The sequence below is a fragment of the Urocitellus parryii genome, chromosome 2, assembly GCF_045843805.1.
Source record: "Urocitellus parryii isolate mUroPar1 chromosome 2, mUroPar1.hap1, whole genome shotgun sequence".
NCBI classification, from domain to species: Eukaryota; Metazoa; Chordata; class Mammalia; order Rodentia; family Sciuridae; genus Urocitellus; species Urocitellus parryii.
In genome coordinates, this window is record NC_135532.1 from 93,041,751 (window position 1) to 93,056,456 (window position 14,706).

At 51.1% G+C, this 14,706-nt stretch overlaps 3 protein-coding genes across 6 annotated transcripts; 1 reads left to right on the forward strand and 2 right to left on the reverse strand.

Moving 5' to 3' along the window:
- Positions 1–1,302: 1,302 nt before the first annotated feature.
- On the reverse strand, positions 1,303–4,657 carry Nprl2 (NPR2 like, GATOR1 complex subunit). The gene is made up of 11 exons (XM_026383998.2): positions 4,405–4,657; positions 3,765–3,856; positions 3,510–3,678; positions 3,234–3,342; positions 2,723–2,859; positions 2,535–2,632; positions 2,379–2,415; positions 2,197–2,290; positions 2,007–2,124; positions 1,590–1,732; positions 1,303–1,500 (listed from the first exon to the last, which is right to left on the reverse strand). Exons 1-11 carry the CDS (start codon positions 4,480–4,482, stop codon positions 1,433–1,435), a joined length of 1,143 nt encoding a protein of 380 aa, XP_026239783.1. The 5' UTR covers positions 4,483–4,657; the 3' UTR covers positions 1,303–1,432.
- An 86-nt stretch (positions 4,658–4,743) lies between these two features.
- Cyb561d2 (cytochrome b561 family member D2) lies at positions 4,744–7,593 on the forward strand. Of its 4 annotated transcripts, none has more exons than XM_026384000.2 (4): positions 4,744–4,848; positions 5,300–5,436; positions 5,894–5,931; positions 6,783–7,593. In XM_026384000.2, the coding sequence occupies exons 2-4, from the start codon at positions 5,310–5,312 to the stop codon at positions 7,284–7,286; spliced, it is 669 nt and encodes a 222-aa protein (XP_026239785.1). In that variant the 5' UTR covers positions 4,744–4,848; positions 5,300–5,309; the 3' UTR covers positions 7,287–7,593. The 4 variants fall into 4 exon arrangements, with proteins under 4 accessions (XP_026239785.1, XP_026239784.1, XP_026239786.1 ...); XM_026383999.2 differs by lacking the exon at positions 4,744–4,848 and adding an exon at positions 5,051–5,105; XM_026384001.2 differs by lacking the exon at positions 4,744–4,848 and adding an exon at positions 5,053–5,158.
- A 613-nt stretch (positions 7,594–8,206) lies between these two features.
- On the reverse strand, positions 8,207–13,465 carry Tmem115 (transmembrane protein 115). The gene is made up of 2 exons (XM_026384014.2): positions 11,808–13,465; positions 8,207–8,996 (listed from the first exon to the last, which is right to left on the reverse strand). Exons 1-2 carry the CDS (start codon positions 12,656–12,658, stop codon positions 8,792–8,794), a joined length of 1,056 nt encoding a protein of 351 aa, XP_026239799.1. The 5' UTR covers positions 12,659–13,465; the 3' UTR covers positions 8,207–8,791.
- Between the last annotated feature and the right edge of the window lie 1,241 nt (positions 13,466–14,706).

Here is a 14,706-nt window from a genome sequence, read left to right on the forward strand (position 1 = left end):
AGTTCAAAGCCAGCCTCAGCAAAAGTGAGGGGCTAAAAGCAACTCAGTAAGACCCTGTCTCTAAATAATATACAAAATAGGGCTGGGGATGTGGCTCAGTGGCCGACAGCCCCAGTTCGATCCTCGGTAATCACCCCCGCCACCCCCCGCAAAAAAATACTGGGTCAGGGCTGGGGATGTGGCTCAAGCGGTAGCGCGCTCGCCTGGCATGCGTGCGGCCCGGGTTCGATCCTTAGCACCACATACCAACAAAGATGTTGTGTCCGCCGAGAACTAAAAAATAAATATTAAAAATTCTCAAAAAAAAAAATACTGGGTCAGACGTGGCTTCCCAGAGTTTTGCAGGCTCTACTTCTTGCCTTTCTCCTACCTCAGGATTTAGACATGGGGGGGGCGGCGGAGCGCTGTGAGGGTACTGGGGATTGAACCCAGGCCTAGCACATGAAAGTTCTACCACTGAGCTGCATTCCCCATCCCTTTCTATTTTAGAGACAGGATCTTGCTAAATTGTCCAGGCTGGCCTCAAACTCGCAATCCTCCTGCCTTGGCCTCTTGAGTAGCTGGAAATAGAGGCATGTGTCATCATGCCTGGAAGTCTTTTTTTTTTTTTTTAAGTATTCATTTTTTAGACACAATATCTTTATTTATTTTTATGTGGTGTTGGGGATCGAACCCAGGGCCTCACCTGTGCTAGGCTAGTAACTCTACCGCTGCGCCACAACCCCAGCCCATGCCTGGAAGTCTTTGGCTTGTATTTTTGGTTCTCTTTGGTCTCCCATGATCCAGTCCCATGGGCTTGCCTTGGGTTCTCTATACATGCTTCAGGGTTTTGCATTTGTTTCTTCTATTGGAATACTTTTCCTAGTTCAAGGCTCAGTTTAAATCACTTCACCTAGGTCTGTTTTGCTTATCTAATCCAGAGCAATCCCTGCTTCCCTCGGAACTCAAACTGTTCATCACCTCTGTTTCTTGCTGTTTCAGTTTACAACAGCATGTTCACTTGGCCATTGCTGGCCACGCCCACCTGATGGCGCTCCAGAGCGCCAGGACCTTGACTGGCTCATTTAAGGCTAGGTTGTCCACAGCGGAGGCAGTACTCAGTAAAAGGTTGAGGCAGCTGGGGTACCTATAATACCTGTAATCCTAGCTACTCCACAGGCTGAGGAAGGATGGTTAAAAGTTCAAGGCCAGCTTGGGCAACTTAGAGAGATTCTGACTGAAAATAAAAGGCTGGGGATGTGATAAGAGTGCCCTTGAGTTCAATCCCCATACCGCAAAAATAAATAAATGAATAAAGGCAGGTTGAAGTCAATGATTTTATTTACAGAACTAAGAGTCAACCTACAGAGGATATGAACTAGCCTACTTGTCTAGTCCCTATGTGGTTTATCAGGAGGGAGTATCCATAGCAATATAATCATTCAGGAAAGTTTCACTTCCAGCAGATGATGATGTTGGGGTCATTCTCCAGACGCTCATCCAGCTCATGGTAACTCATGCCTGGGTGGGGTGGGGGAGGTGAGGTCAGTGATCTTGGCCTACCCACAGTGCCCTGACCTCACCCTGTCTGCCCCACTGCATGGCTCCACCTGTCTTGCAGCAGATCTCATCATAGCTGTGACAGCCTGTGTAAAGCCGGGCAGGGTGGCTTCGCTCCTCTCGAGACACCCGCACAGGATATTTCTGTAGTCGACGGATGAGATTCTTCATTAGCCCAAACTGGATCAGTTTCCTGGGGTGAGGATTGGGAAAGAAGTATGATGCTCTGGTCAGTCCTCCTTATAACCAGACCAACTCTTTCCTGCAGCCTTCTGTTCAATTCTGTCTCAGAGCCAGACTGCCCTGCAAGCTCATCATCCCCAGGAATCCTCCCTGGATTAGCAGTGCCACGATTCTTCTCACTGGGAATACCCTGCTTCTTCTGACCCAGGGTTCCTCCAGAGAGACAAAGAGGGTCTACCTTCCCTCAGGCAACCCCCTCATTTCCCAAGGAATGGCCCTCTGACCGTTCATCAACATGCTGTAGCTGCTGGGGGTGGCGGCCGATGAGGTCTCGTACAGTAGTACCAGGGCTCAGGCTGCAGTACAGTTGGAACACATCCCGGAGACTGGCTCTTTTGTGCCCTGTGGGTGCCAGGATCAGCTCACCAAGTGACCCTCCCCTTCCCAAGATATCTCCCCAGAGCCCACTACTACCTTGCTTGGTCACGTAGGATAGACATGCCTCCTGTAGGGACTTGTCATCTACAAGATCCTGGACCTTGGGTGTTGGACAGTACACGTTGGAGTACTAGAGAACAGCAGAAGGCACAGGGAACTGAGTGAGGGGCTGGGAGGCTGGGCCAGACATTGCTGAACCATATCCCAAATTCACCTACCTGGAGAATGGACACCAGTGTCACAACACCATAGTACCTAAGAGAGAGAGCTGAGCTCAGCTTCTGAAGACTAGACTTTTCCAGGTCCATACTCAGGGACCTAGGTTCTTCCCTGGCTGGTGACCTTATGCTAGGCATGACTATTGCCCCACTCACAGTAGGTTCTGTATGGCAATGCGCACCAGGTTGAGCTCCACATCTGCCTCAGCAGAGATCTTCTGGACATGGCGGAAACCATCGATGTATGGCAGGATCTGGCAGAGCAGGGCAAGGTTAGTGGGGTTAGGATGAGGCCAGTGCTGTGGCCAGGACAAGGTGATGCTACTCAGGGACAACTGGCACACCTGTTGGGTGGTGAGGTCCCACTGTGAGTTGATGAAATCCTCCTTGTCCTTGGTAAAGACAGGTACATCATACTCTTGGGCCACAGGAGGGTCTGGCCGCTGTTCAATCACCTTCAAGTGGATGGTGTTGGATTCATCTGCAGGGAACCCCACCCATATTCTCAGTGCCATCTCTCCTGAGAGGCCCTCAATTACCATCCAGCCTTTCCAATATCCATTGAGGCAGGTAGGTGGCTCTGGGGAGGGTCATTCTTCGCCTTTTATAGACTGAGAAACTGAGGTCCAAAGGGGAAGGAATATACACAAGGAGGAGAGCTGGATAGCTCTGTTGGCTGCCCCCCATGCTCAGCCCCATCATGTACTGTACCCAGGACATCACCTCAGCCTCTGGCTATTTCCTGGCCACCAGTTTATTCAAAAGTCTTGTCCTTTTCCCCCCAAAGGCTGTGCTCACCTTCTACCACTTTCCCATCCCTCCCCTTCTGTTGTTCTTGCAGAGGCTGGGCCATACCAATGGGTAGAGTGCACCGGCCAGAGGCGTTCAGCTCCTCCAGTAAGATGGTCATTATGGGCACCAACTTCTGCTTGCTCTCCTCTGTGGACACGAAACTGCTCTCTAGCTGGACAGAGCATAGACAGCATAGTGGGTATACCCCAGGGCACCTGACTAACTGGATGCCCTGCCTGGGTCCTGAGCTAGCTGTCAGGATCAAGGAGACTTTGGAGACATAGGAACACTTTTCCCAACTTTGCCTGCCCATACACCCAAGCCTATCATGTTGCAGACCTCCAGTGTGGTCAGGTAGCCAGCCAGCTTTTTAACAATGGGCTCCAGGGCACAGGTCTTGGCCTGGGCATCACACACGAACCCCAGGTTGAAAAGGAGAGCATTGCGGCTATACTTCTTGTGCTCAATGCACACAGGGCAGCCGATCAGCTTCTTTTCCATGGCTGTGCTGGATGAATGGAACAGAGTCAGGCCTCCCCAAGTCTGTTCCCTCCTCTTGGGACCCGTTCATCCCACACCCAGCCAGGGCCTCACACAGTGATGAGCTTGTTTTGTAGCTCTGGCTTGGTGATGATGTACACTTGGACGGTGTCAAACAGCTCCCTGGAGATGAAGTCTTCAGGGACCTGGGGAAGGAAGTGGCAAGAGGACCCTGACTAGACATTGGGACTGGGTGGAGTGCACAGGGTGCATTCATAGGTGCACCCCCCATTACCACCTTCAGGTATAAGTACTTTTCTCTAGCATTTTCCTCTCTCTCATTCACCCAGTCCTAACACTCCTTGGTGTTTTCAAACACATACTGTGTTCTCACAGGCTTCTTGGCTTTTGCATTTGTTGCTCCCTATACTTGGAACACTTTCCTCCATCTTTAATTTGCTATGCATCATTTAAGTTTCAATCCAGGAATTCTCTCAGACCACTCACCCCCACCTTCCATGGGACCTGACACCTCCCCTGAACCTTACAACTGGATTTCCCCAAAGCACGGCTCATGTGACATAGTGTTTCCTTCATCACAACAGGAGCCGGGGGACCTGGGTCTGTTATCCTTTCTACTCATGGTTATCCGGGAATGGATAGAGATACCCAGCAAGGGGATTCAGTGCTATGTCAGTCGGCTGAGCTCCCGAGAGTGTCCCTCTCCCAGCCTAGTAGAGAGCCCGGGCAGCACCTGATAGGTGATCTTTGGTCCCAGCGTGGGGTGGAACTCGCTGAAGAATATGCATTCGATGCGGCAGCTGCTGCCCATGGCGCTAGCGAGTCCTGGGTCCGTAGCTCCTTGTTGTTCGCGCGGAGACACCCCTAATCTTGGGAACACTGGTCAGAAAACAGCCCAGAGGCCTGGGCCACTGTGTCTCGCAGTCGTGCGCGCGCGCGCGCGCGCACACACATACACACATACACACTCAAGAAGCCGTCTGCTCAGTAGAGTCTGCGTAGCGAGATTCAGAGGCGGGGCTTGGGGGGGCTCTTCCCAGGAAGTCCCGGGTGGGTAGATGTCGCACCCGGAAGTGAAGCGGCTCCGCGACGGAGCGGCGGCGTGCGCGGTAGGGTCCTGGTTATCCAGCAATTTTTTTGGAGGAAACCACCACGTCTGATCGGCGCTGCAAGTGAGGTAGGCAGATTCCTAGCATGAAGGGACAGCGTGCTAGCGGCACTTGGTGGGGAGCACTGCACGAAGGGATTCAGGCTGTAAGTGGGACGCATCTGGGAACTACAATTCCCGCAGTGCTTCACGCGCTCCCACCTGGCGTTCCCACCAGCGACAGGGTGATGCATGCTGGAATTTGTAGTCTTATGTAGCCTTGCGTATCCTACCTGAAAAGTGGGCTAGAGATCAATACCGATTTAGATGCAGGTAGACGCTAACAGGTAGATCCTGACGGGGCTGCCAGTCCTCTCCTGGCCAGTTGTGACTATTTCCGGTACTGGTCTTGGTCTGTTTTTTCCTACCATAACTTCTTGGAAAAGGGTGGCATTCTTGCCCTGCAACTCTTCTTCTAGCGAGAGGTGTGGAACTGTCCTACTGGGGCACCCGACCCTTGCCAATGCTACTTTGTTTTCAGGCTACTGACCATGGCCCTTTCTGTGGAGACCGAGTCGCACATCTACCGAGCTCTGCGCACTGCTTCTGGGGCTGCAGCCCACCTTGTGGCCCTGGGCTTTACCATCTTTGTGGCTGTGCTCGCCAGGCCTGGTTCCAGTAAGTAGAATTCATAGTTGACTTCTGGGAAAGGAAAGGGAACTTTTTCTGGGGGAGCTAGAGCAGTAGGAAGCCTTGGGCCTAACTCTTGGGAACAGGGCTGGCTGACTGAGGAATATTTTGTGTAGAAGGGATGATACTCTGGATGAAACATGGGTGTGGGGGCTCTGACAGCTTGGCCAAGCCCCACAGAGCCCATGGTTATCCTTTTCTTGTCTTGGTGCACCTCTTGGGAGATGCTGGGGGAAGGAGAGAGAGGAGTGGCAAGCATGCATGGCCTGTGGTCTAGGAAGAGAGAACAGGTGTGGAGTCAGCTTGTTGCAGCTAGTGGGGCGCGGCTCACATTTTGGCAGCACCTTCTTAGGTGATGGGCTGCCCTTATTCCTCAACCTGTAGGGATTGGTATTGCTGGTTTCTGCTTGCCTCAGCCCCATGAGGACTCCTCTTCTCATTCCAGGCCTGTTTTCCTGGCACCCTGTGCTTATGTCTCTGGCTGTAAGTAGTGGGTATGGGCAGCTCTCATGGGTGGGAGCATGGGTATGGGTGGTGACCCTGATAGCCTTTGACTCCTTGTGGACATTTAGTGTCTATTTGGAGGAGTTGCATGCTTCAACTCTTGTCTGGATATGTTCCTGACTTGAATCATAGTATTTGAGACCCAGTATAGCTGGGTGTGGTGGTGTATACCTGTAATCCTAGCTACTGGGGAGGCTGAGACAAGAGGATTGCAAGTTCAAGGCCAATCTTGGCAACTTAGTGAAACCCTATCTCAAAACAAAAAAATAAATTAAAAGTGCTTGACATAGTTCTCCAGGGTTCAATCCCCAGTACCACATATACATCAAAAACAAACAAACAAAAAACCTAGGATAAATGGGAAGGTTTAAACACAAATGAGACTTCTCCCATCTCCAGGCAGGAAGCTGAGAAATTGCATTTGGATGATCCTTTTTACCTTAAGTTTGTGGTGACATGCATCTTATTTTCCCTGAAACAGTGCACCCATGTGGTCAGCTCTTGCCAAGAAATTGTATCCATACATCCCCATGGGAGAGAAACAAAGGTTTTGAATCATTTATAAGTGCTACATCTCAGACCTTGTTTGCTAGGTAACAACAGAGATGACATTTCAGAATAGCATCTAGGAAGATGTGTGAAGAGGTATCTGTCACTGACTATTTAAGGAAGATGTTCTGCCCCACTAAATGGGTAGTTTTGCTGGGGAGAAAATTAAGAAGGGGAATCAGCTCAGGTGCACTGACAACTAAGAGGATCATCTAAAGCCCTCTTATTTATTTTTTGCTGGGACAGCACCCTCATTTGAGTTTCCTTCTCCGTCTCCTCAGTTCTCCTTCCTGATGACCGAGGCACTATTGGTGTTCTCTCCTGAGAGTTCGTTGCTGCGCTCCCTGTCACGGAAGGGCCGGGCACGCTGCCACTGGGTGCTGCAGCTGCTGGCTCTACTGTGTGCACTGCTGGGCCTTGGTCTTGTCATCCTCCACAAAGAGCAGCTTGGCAAAGCCCACTTGGCTACACGGCACGGACAGGCAGGACTGCTAGCCGTGCTATGGGCAGGGCTGCAGTGCTCAGGTGGGGTGGGGCTGCTTTACCCCAAGCTGCTGCCCCGATGGCCCCTGGCAAAGCTCAAGCTATACCATGCCACTTCTGGGCTGGTGGGCTACCTGCTGGGTAGTACCAGCCTCTTGTTGGGCATGTGCTCACTCTGGTTCACTGCCACTGTCACTGGTGGAGCCTGGTACCTGGCTGTGCTATGCCCTGTCCTTACCAGCTTGGTCATTATGAATCAGGTGAGCAATGCCTACCTATATCGCAAGAGGATCCAACCATGAACTCTTCCTAGCCAAGGGAAGCCTGGATTTGCCTCTCAGCATTCTGGGGCTGGGGACCTCCTGAACTCTTTAAGCTGATTGGGTCAGGGGATACTTCGGCACTGGAGCAGCAGGAGACCCATATGTGACATTTTTGCTCTTTGTGCTAGAGTGCCTCCTCTGTCCTTCTCCTTTTGCTGCATCCCAGAGGAGCATATGGATCACGTGTCTGGATGAAGCTGGGATTGCAAGACTGCCTGCACAACAATGCAGCTTATAATTGTACTGGTTTAATTATTGGAGAGAAAAAAGTGAATAAAAATGACTGAAAAGACTGATGGGAGGAGCAGCTTAGAGTTGGAGGTGGTTCTAACTAATGCTGTCAGCTTTAAGAAGTAGGCAGCTTAGCAAGGTGGGGGCCCTCTCTGAATGGTAGAAGTTCTCCTATCACACAAGTCCCTAGAATATGGCTGCTGAGCCTCCCATGTTGTGAATGGTACAGCTATGTATCCTACCCATCTCCCAGCTTCTGACTCCTGGAACATCCACACTATGGGGGCTAGATACAGACTGACAGGATGGGAGCTGGGAATGGGCTATCTCCATAGGTGTCAAGAGCAGAATACTCTGTCTTTGTGGTGAGTCATGGGCAAGAACAACTCATGATGGAGAGAACCTCAACTGTCAGATCCTCTGGGTAGGGGCAGAGGGCCTCCTAAATGGGGACTAGAGAGAGGAAAAAGAATAAGGCTCTGAGGCAATGGCTCTGGGAAGGCCACTTGTCAGTAGGCATATAGTGGTGGAAGGAAGGTATACTAGGGCAGTGGGCTTTTTATCCAGCTGGAGTTGACATGGAGAGCCCTTGGATCCAGAGTAAAGACTATCTAAGTTGAGCATGTGAGGCTGTACAAGGTAGCTTGACAAAGTGCAGGAGTCATACCTCAAAGAACTGCTTTATTGATACTGTGAGGCTGGGCTTGGTTGCCCACTCAAGTGGTCCTGTAGAAAATACCTGGGAGCTGTGGCTGTTCTGGCCCAGAAGCAGTCACGGCCACAGCAGAGGGAAACAAGAAATCCTGACATGAACACAGTCTTCCTGGGGGTGGGCAGGGATGTACAGCCTTGTGTTGGCTCCTGCACTGGCTGGGCCCCCAGAACATTTTTGGCAAATGCAAATCCTTGCCTTGACAGGCTCAGGGCTCTTGGCAACCAGTTTCAGATGTGAGGGCCAGCCCAGGAGCTGTGGCACCAGCGTTCCTGTAGTCACTTGGAGCTGAGGTATAGTCTCACCTCAGATGGAGTTCTGGATTGGCCGATGCCTCAGAGGTCCCATGCCCAGGATAGTGGTTATCTGGAGTCAGAACCAGGTAGCAAGGGTCCTGGGTAGTGTTGGTGAGAGACAGCAAGTGGCCATGGAAGGCTCCAGCAGGCCTTCTTCCCTCTTAGAGCAGTCAGTGCCCTGGGGTAGCTGAGAGGCATCATTGAGGGCTTGGGAGAGGAGGGGCTACACTCAAGGTGGTCTGGAATTACAGTTTGGGGGGAGCTGCCTCGAAGGTGATAAGGCTGGATTCAGGAGTAGCCCCCTTTCCTGGGGATGTGGGAGCCTTTTCTGAGAGCAGGGGGCTGTCCACTTTGGCCCCAGATTCTTCTTCATCATCATCCATGCTGGGCCAGGTGGACTGGTCCTCCACTCTCTTCAGCCGCTCATTGAGGGCCTTCAGAGCCAGTTGCCTGGGGCCAGAGGAGAGAGGACAGGTCACTCTGGGTTTCTCTTGGCACATATCCTGCACCCTTCCTCTGTAATCTGCCCTCTCTCCCTACCACATAGATTCCTCCCCCAGAATCCATTCTCCATGCAGCACCCAGAACTCCCCTGAGACTGAATTTCAGCCCATGCTGCCATCAGAATGAGGACCAGAAGGCTCTGGAGTCTTTCCTTCTAGCTCAGGGTGCCTCCAGGATGAGAAGGCCAGTTGGATGTCTGCCAGACTGACCACCAGTCAGTCTGTCCATGGCCAGCCACCAGGAATAGTTCTGAATTTGATGCATGAGAGTGGGCAGATCTAACGATCTAGGGCAGATGGGTGAAATGGCAAGTCCCTGGAGATGGGTACCTGCTTGGGCACTTACACACATCCAAGGACAGTTTCATTAATTCTCCCTTTCCTGGACAGGGGTATCTGAAGCCTCCTGGCAAGGGTCTCTGGGAAAGACTGGAATTCAGTACCTCCCTTAGCTCAGCCCAGGAAGCAGAGTCAACTTGGATCAGTACACCCCTCTTAACTCTGATGTTTTCATTTCTAGAGAATCCCCCAAACCACTAAGACCTGTGTTAGAATAGGCTTTTAGCAGAGTCCTTGCAAGAGGTGAAGAAGAGAAAAGCCCATGTGGGTAGGGCACAGGCCAGAGCCTGTTTTCATGGGGCAGATCCTTGGAGGCACCACTTTGGGGGAGATGGGAAAGTCTACTAGAAGGTATTCACATGAGTCCTAGGCCACCAGAGGGTAGAGTAACAATGCTGCCATCCAACAATGGCCATTGCCCACTCCTGATGCTTCAGCTTCTCTGTGCCATCAATGTGGGGACAGTCTGTGTAACCTATCAAGTTCCTGCAGAGAACTAAAACCTGCACCATGCCAAGGATAAGGAGAAGCAACAAGGACATGAGCACAGAAAACTCAGTATACTTCCCCCCCTGCCCTCCAACCCGGCACATGGCAAATTTGCATTGATGGGACAGTTCTTCAATGATACTGCCAAGGCTCCCTTCTCAGAGATGGCCTTGTCAGTTCTGTCTAAAGTCGGCCAAGGCCCAGAGATAGTGTCATGCTAGTCACTTCTTCACAAGGGTCAAAGATGTCTCTTTGATGGGGGCTGGGGTTGTAGCTCAGACAAGCATTTGCATGTGTGAGGCACTGCATATAAATAAGTAAATAAATAGGTCCATCAACAACTAAAAAGGAAAAAAAAAAAAAAGATGGGAAACCCTGCCTTCTACTTAGTAGCCCTTTGGGTCTGAGTGTGGCTTGCAGTCAGATAACAAACTGGTTGGAGGAATAACCCCCACCTATACTACTTAAGGCTATACCAAGAACTTACCTCTTGCCCTATCTTCACCCACTCTCTGGTCCATTTCCTTGGGCAGGTTTTTTTTTTTTTTTTTTTCTTGAGACAGGGTCTCATAAGTTGCTAAGGCTGGCCTTGAACTTGTGATCTTCCTGCCTCAGCCTCCTGAGTCATTGGGATTACAGGTATGTATCACCACACCTGGCTTGGGCAGGTTTTCTGAACATCCAGCCAACCCTAACCATCTAAGACCTCTCACTGAAGGAGAGGTCCCACCTGAATAGGTGAGGGCAGCTTAGTTCCTCCCAGGTCCAGCCCACCTGGCCTTGTCTCCTTCACTGAATAAGGTCAAGACACACCTCTAACTTATCACCCATAGAGACTAGACTGTAGGGCCTTGAATGAGGCCCTCACAGCATGCTGTAAGTGTTTTCCCACACATATCAGCTTGGACCACCAGCTGGAAACTCCTTCAAGGAAAGGGTGTGTTTTACACTCAAGTGTACTGCCCCAGTGGAGAGTAAGCCCAAGGATAAATAATTCTTCCACTGAATTCACAGAGCTTCCTGCCAGGAATCTGTTTCATAGATGAGCAAAAGCAGGAACCTTTGACAAAAGCAAAAGGATAGCCCTGTTATCCGATTACCTTAAAAAAAAAAAAAAACAACAAAAAAACCAAGCAAACACACCCCCCCCAAAAAAAAAAAAAACAAGAATAATGTTGTAAATGGAGCTGGGGATCTTACAGAAGCTGGGACAATTCTGGGGAGCCCACAGATCCAGGAGAGTTAAGAGCTGAATTAAAAACAGCCTCTCTTGTCCTGGCCAAAGTGCAGCCAGTGAATAATTCAGCCAGGATGCCTAATGCGGCAGATGGCTTAGTTTACAGATAATTCAAAGGTCTCCACTATCTGGTGTGGTACACAGGCCTCTAAGGTGGGTCATATAGCCAGTCCCCTGGGTTTGGTGACACCTCCCTGCTTGGAAGTTAAATTTGGTAAGACCCTAAGCTTCCCTCAGTAAGTGGCAGAGAAGCATGTATCTGAATTAAGACTCATGAAGAGGACATGGTTCAGTATTTGGAAACTGGGGTAACCAGACTATTTCTTAAGGGCCCCAGGCCTTCTTCCCTGGTCCCCCCCCCCCCAGGGGAAAAAAGACCAACAGGTTATCTCTGGCTCCCAAGTACCAGTGTCTAGGATTTAGAGACTCTGCAAGACCAGGGTGATGCATACCTCCATTAGCCCCTCACACAGAACCAAAAGAAATGGTATTTCTTGAGACTGAAATGGCCTTAGTGGTGAGAAAAAGCACACACTGGAGCCCAGACATCTACATGCTGCTGGGTTTCCTCTCTGAACCTGCCCCAACACCTGACTGTGGGTCTCTTATGCACAGCAAGCACCTCAACAGGTGGCATGTGACTTTGAGCAGTACTCTCTTAGCTTGCCAAGATTTTGGAAGGTTTCACAGTACCTTCTCCGCTCTGCATCTTGAGGGTCTGTGCCTGGGAGGCTGATGGTGATGGAGGATGGGGCTCCCACATCATAGCGTTTCACTGTCTTCTGGCATATCTTTACTTTCACCAGGAGACCATGCACCAAGTTCGCCAGCAGCCCCACCACAGGCTGCAGGATCTCAGGGAAGAAGGTGGCAAAAGCAAAGTGGTCAGCCATGTCCCCTCGGCCTCGGCTATGGCGCTGATAGAAGCGAAGATACACCCAACTGGAGAGAAGTCCAAAGCCATAGGAAGCCAGCGCTGGGCTCTGGAGCAGTGTGGCCAGCCGCAGCAGTAGCAGCAGTGCCAGCAGCAGCATTGGCACTACGCTGACGCGCACCTGGGGCACTCGCAGGACCACACAGTCCCCCATAGTTTGCTTGAGTGCCACCAAAACACCACCTAGGAAGCCCAGAGCGCCGTGGATACGGATTGTGAACAGGTAGACCAAGTTGAAGGAAGCCATATAGGTGAGGAGGTAGGCGAAGGCCCCCAGTAGCCCCACAGACACATTCACCACCGAGAAGAAGATGAGCAGCTCCAAGGCTCCCCAGAGGGGTTCCAGCAAACGCCCAGCCACCACCACTGTGGCCAGGCTGATGGCCACATCCCACACGTGCTGCTCCATGAGCCCATGGGTGGCCAGAGTCCAAATCCAGAAGTTGGGAGGAAAGAGGTAGCCTGGGGTGACCGCCAGGCAGCCCGTGTCTACTGCGAAGGAAAGCAGGTAGATGAAAAGTACCGCTGCGCACAGGGCCTTCACCACCACGCTGGCGCTGGCCAGGATGGCCCCCAGGTGCTGGCGGGCACCAGGTAGGGCGCGTTGCATTTTCCTGGTATGCGTTGGCCTGAGGAGAAGGTGAAGAAGGTGGGCTAGGGGCCTCCCCGGGGCCTCGTTCCAGTCCGGCCCCGATGGGAGGCCCGGGCTCGGCCTAGTCACTGGCCTATCGCCCTGGTGAAGGCTCCGCTTCCGGTCGGGACGGGCTCCGGTCTCAAAGGGCTTTGTCGCCTGGCCAGAGTCTAGGCCCCTCGCCCCGGACCTTTAGGAAGGTCCTGGGCGGCTTTGGCACGCCTGCCTGCCTGCCCGGTAGGCCCAGCGCCAGGCTGGCTGGACTAGCCTTGCTCTCAGGACCGGGGCACCTCCATCCACTCCTGGGCTCTGGTCCGCGCGGGACGGGCACCTCGTTCCAAGTCCGAGTCAAGCAGGGTCAGCTCCAGCTGGGTCTCAGTCCTGACTTCTCGCCCTGCCTCCTCCCTTCTCAGGGGCCGACAAACATGGGTGCTGCGCTTGCGTGCCCCCGGCGGCAGCGGCGGCCGGATGCCTTCTGAGCTCCTGTCTTCCGGCTCTTTGGCATGCTGGGATACGGAGTCCTTGGCTACAGTCCTGGAGGAGCGGAACTAGGTTTCTGGGAAGAACTACAAGTCCCAGGAGACCGTGCGCCTAGCTGGTCTTGTCCGTGATCGAGAAGGGTGTTCTGGGAATTGTATAGCTGAGGGCTGTTTCCGCCTGTTCTTGGTGCATAAAGGAGAGAGCGTTGCCAACCTCGGGAAGCTGAGAGTTGGGGGTTCAGGAGGCTGCACGGCCTCAGGTCACACACTTGCTGAATTTTCCAGGGAGAGTGACTCCATTTATGATATGTGCTTGTACATAATAGTGTGATCTTGTGAGCAGTCGTGTGGGTGAGGACGTTAGATGGTCCTGGTGTTTGTAATAGTGTGTGAAGCCCTGGAACGTTTAAGAATGGGACCTGACCGGAGTCCTTGCTCCGTCATTTGGCGGCAGTGTGACATTGGCAAAATTCTTGAATCTTTTAAAAAATCATTTTCGTGTACCTTAAAATGGAGATGACAGAATCTTCCTACCCTAAGAAACAAAGGGGACAAAAGTGTAGAATGCTAGTCCACCTTGGATATTCAGATTGCCTTTGTTACAAGTGGAGTGAACCCAGGGTTTCCTCCCTCAAAAGGGTGATGCTGGGCTGCCTTAGTGATTCTTCTCTCCACCAGAGACTTCTGATCATTGCTGGAGTTAGAAAGATCTTCCCACAAGCCAGGGTCAGACCTCACTTCTCACCATTTTGACTTCAGACAGGTTGTTTCTTGCCTTTTGTTGTTGTTGTATATCAAATTACTTTTAAAAAATGTATTCTAAATTAAAATAATTATATAACAAGGGACTTTTATAAAGTGAAGAATCCCTTTCAGCCATCAATCTCAGTTTCAACTGCCCAATATGTGCATAGCCTTCCAGTTTACAAAGGATGTTGACTCCCTCTTTCTTTGAGGTCTGGGTTTCCACTGGATGCCACACACCAGGGAGAGAGTTGCCAGACTAAGTAAGTAAAAATACAGGGTGCTCAGTCAAATTTGAATTTCAGATGAACAATAAACTTTTTAGTATAAGCATGTTCCATGTAATATGAGAAACACATTTCTCTACGAAACTTATCTAAAAAATAAAAATTGACTGAGCTTTCTATTTTATTTGGTGATCCTACCCCAGAATCTGAGGGGCTTTCAAAGTATGGGAACTGTTTTTGAGATTGAGGGTTAGGTGTTATTCTGTAGCTAATCCCAGCAGAGAAGTGAAGAAAGCCCCATTGTAGCTGACACTTGAATGTCCTTTCATCTTTAGCATTCCTGCCACCACCTTCTTTCTTAGACCTTAGCCAATTTTTTACCTTCATCCTGTGAGGGAAAATATTTCATCTCTCTTTATACTCATCTGCCCCAGGAAGGATTCACTAGTAACAACCCTTAGATTGTGGCAGATGACCACCAGCTAAATGTAAGTGAGCAGAGTCCCTGGTCCTGTCAGTGTTGCAGAGTGAGCACTGACAGCATTCTCTGGAAAACCTCTGAACTAGTGGTTACAAT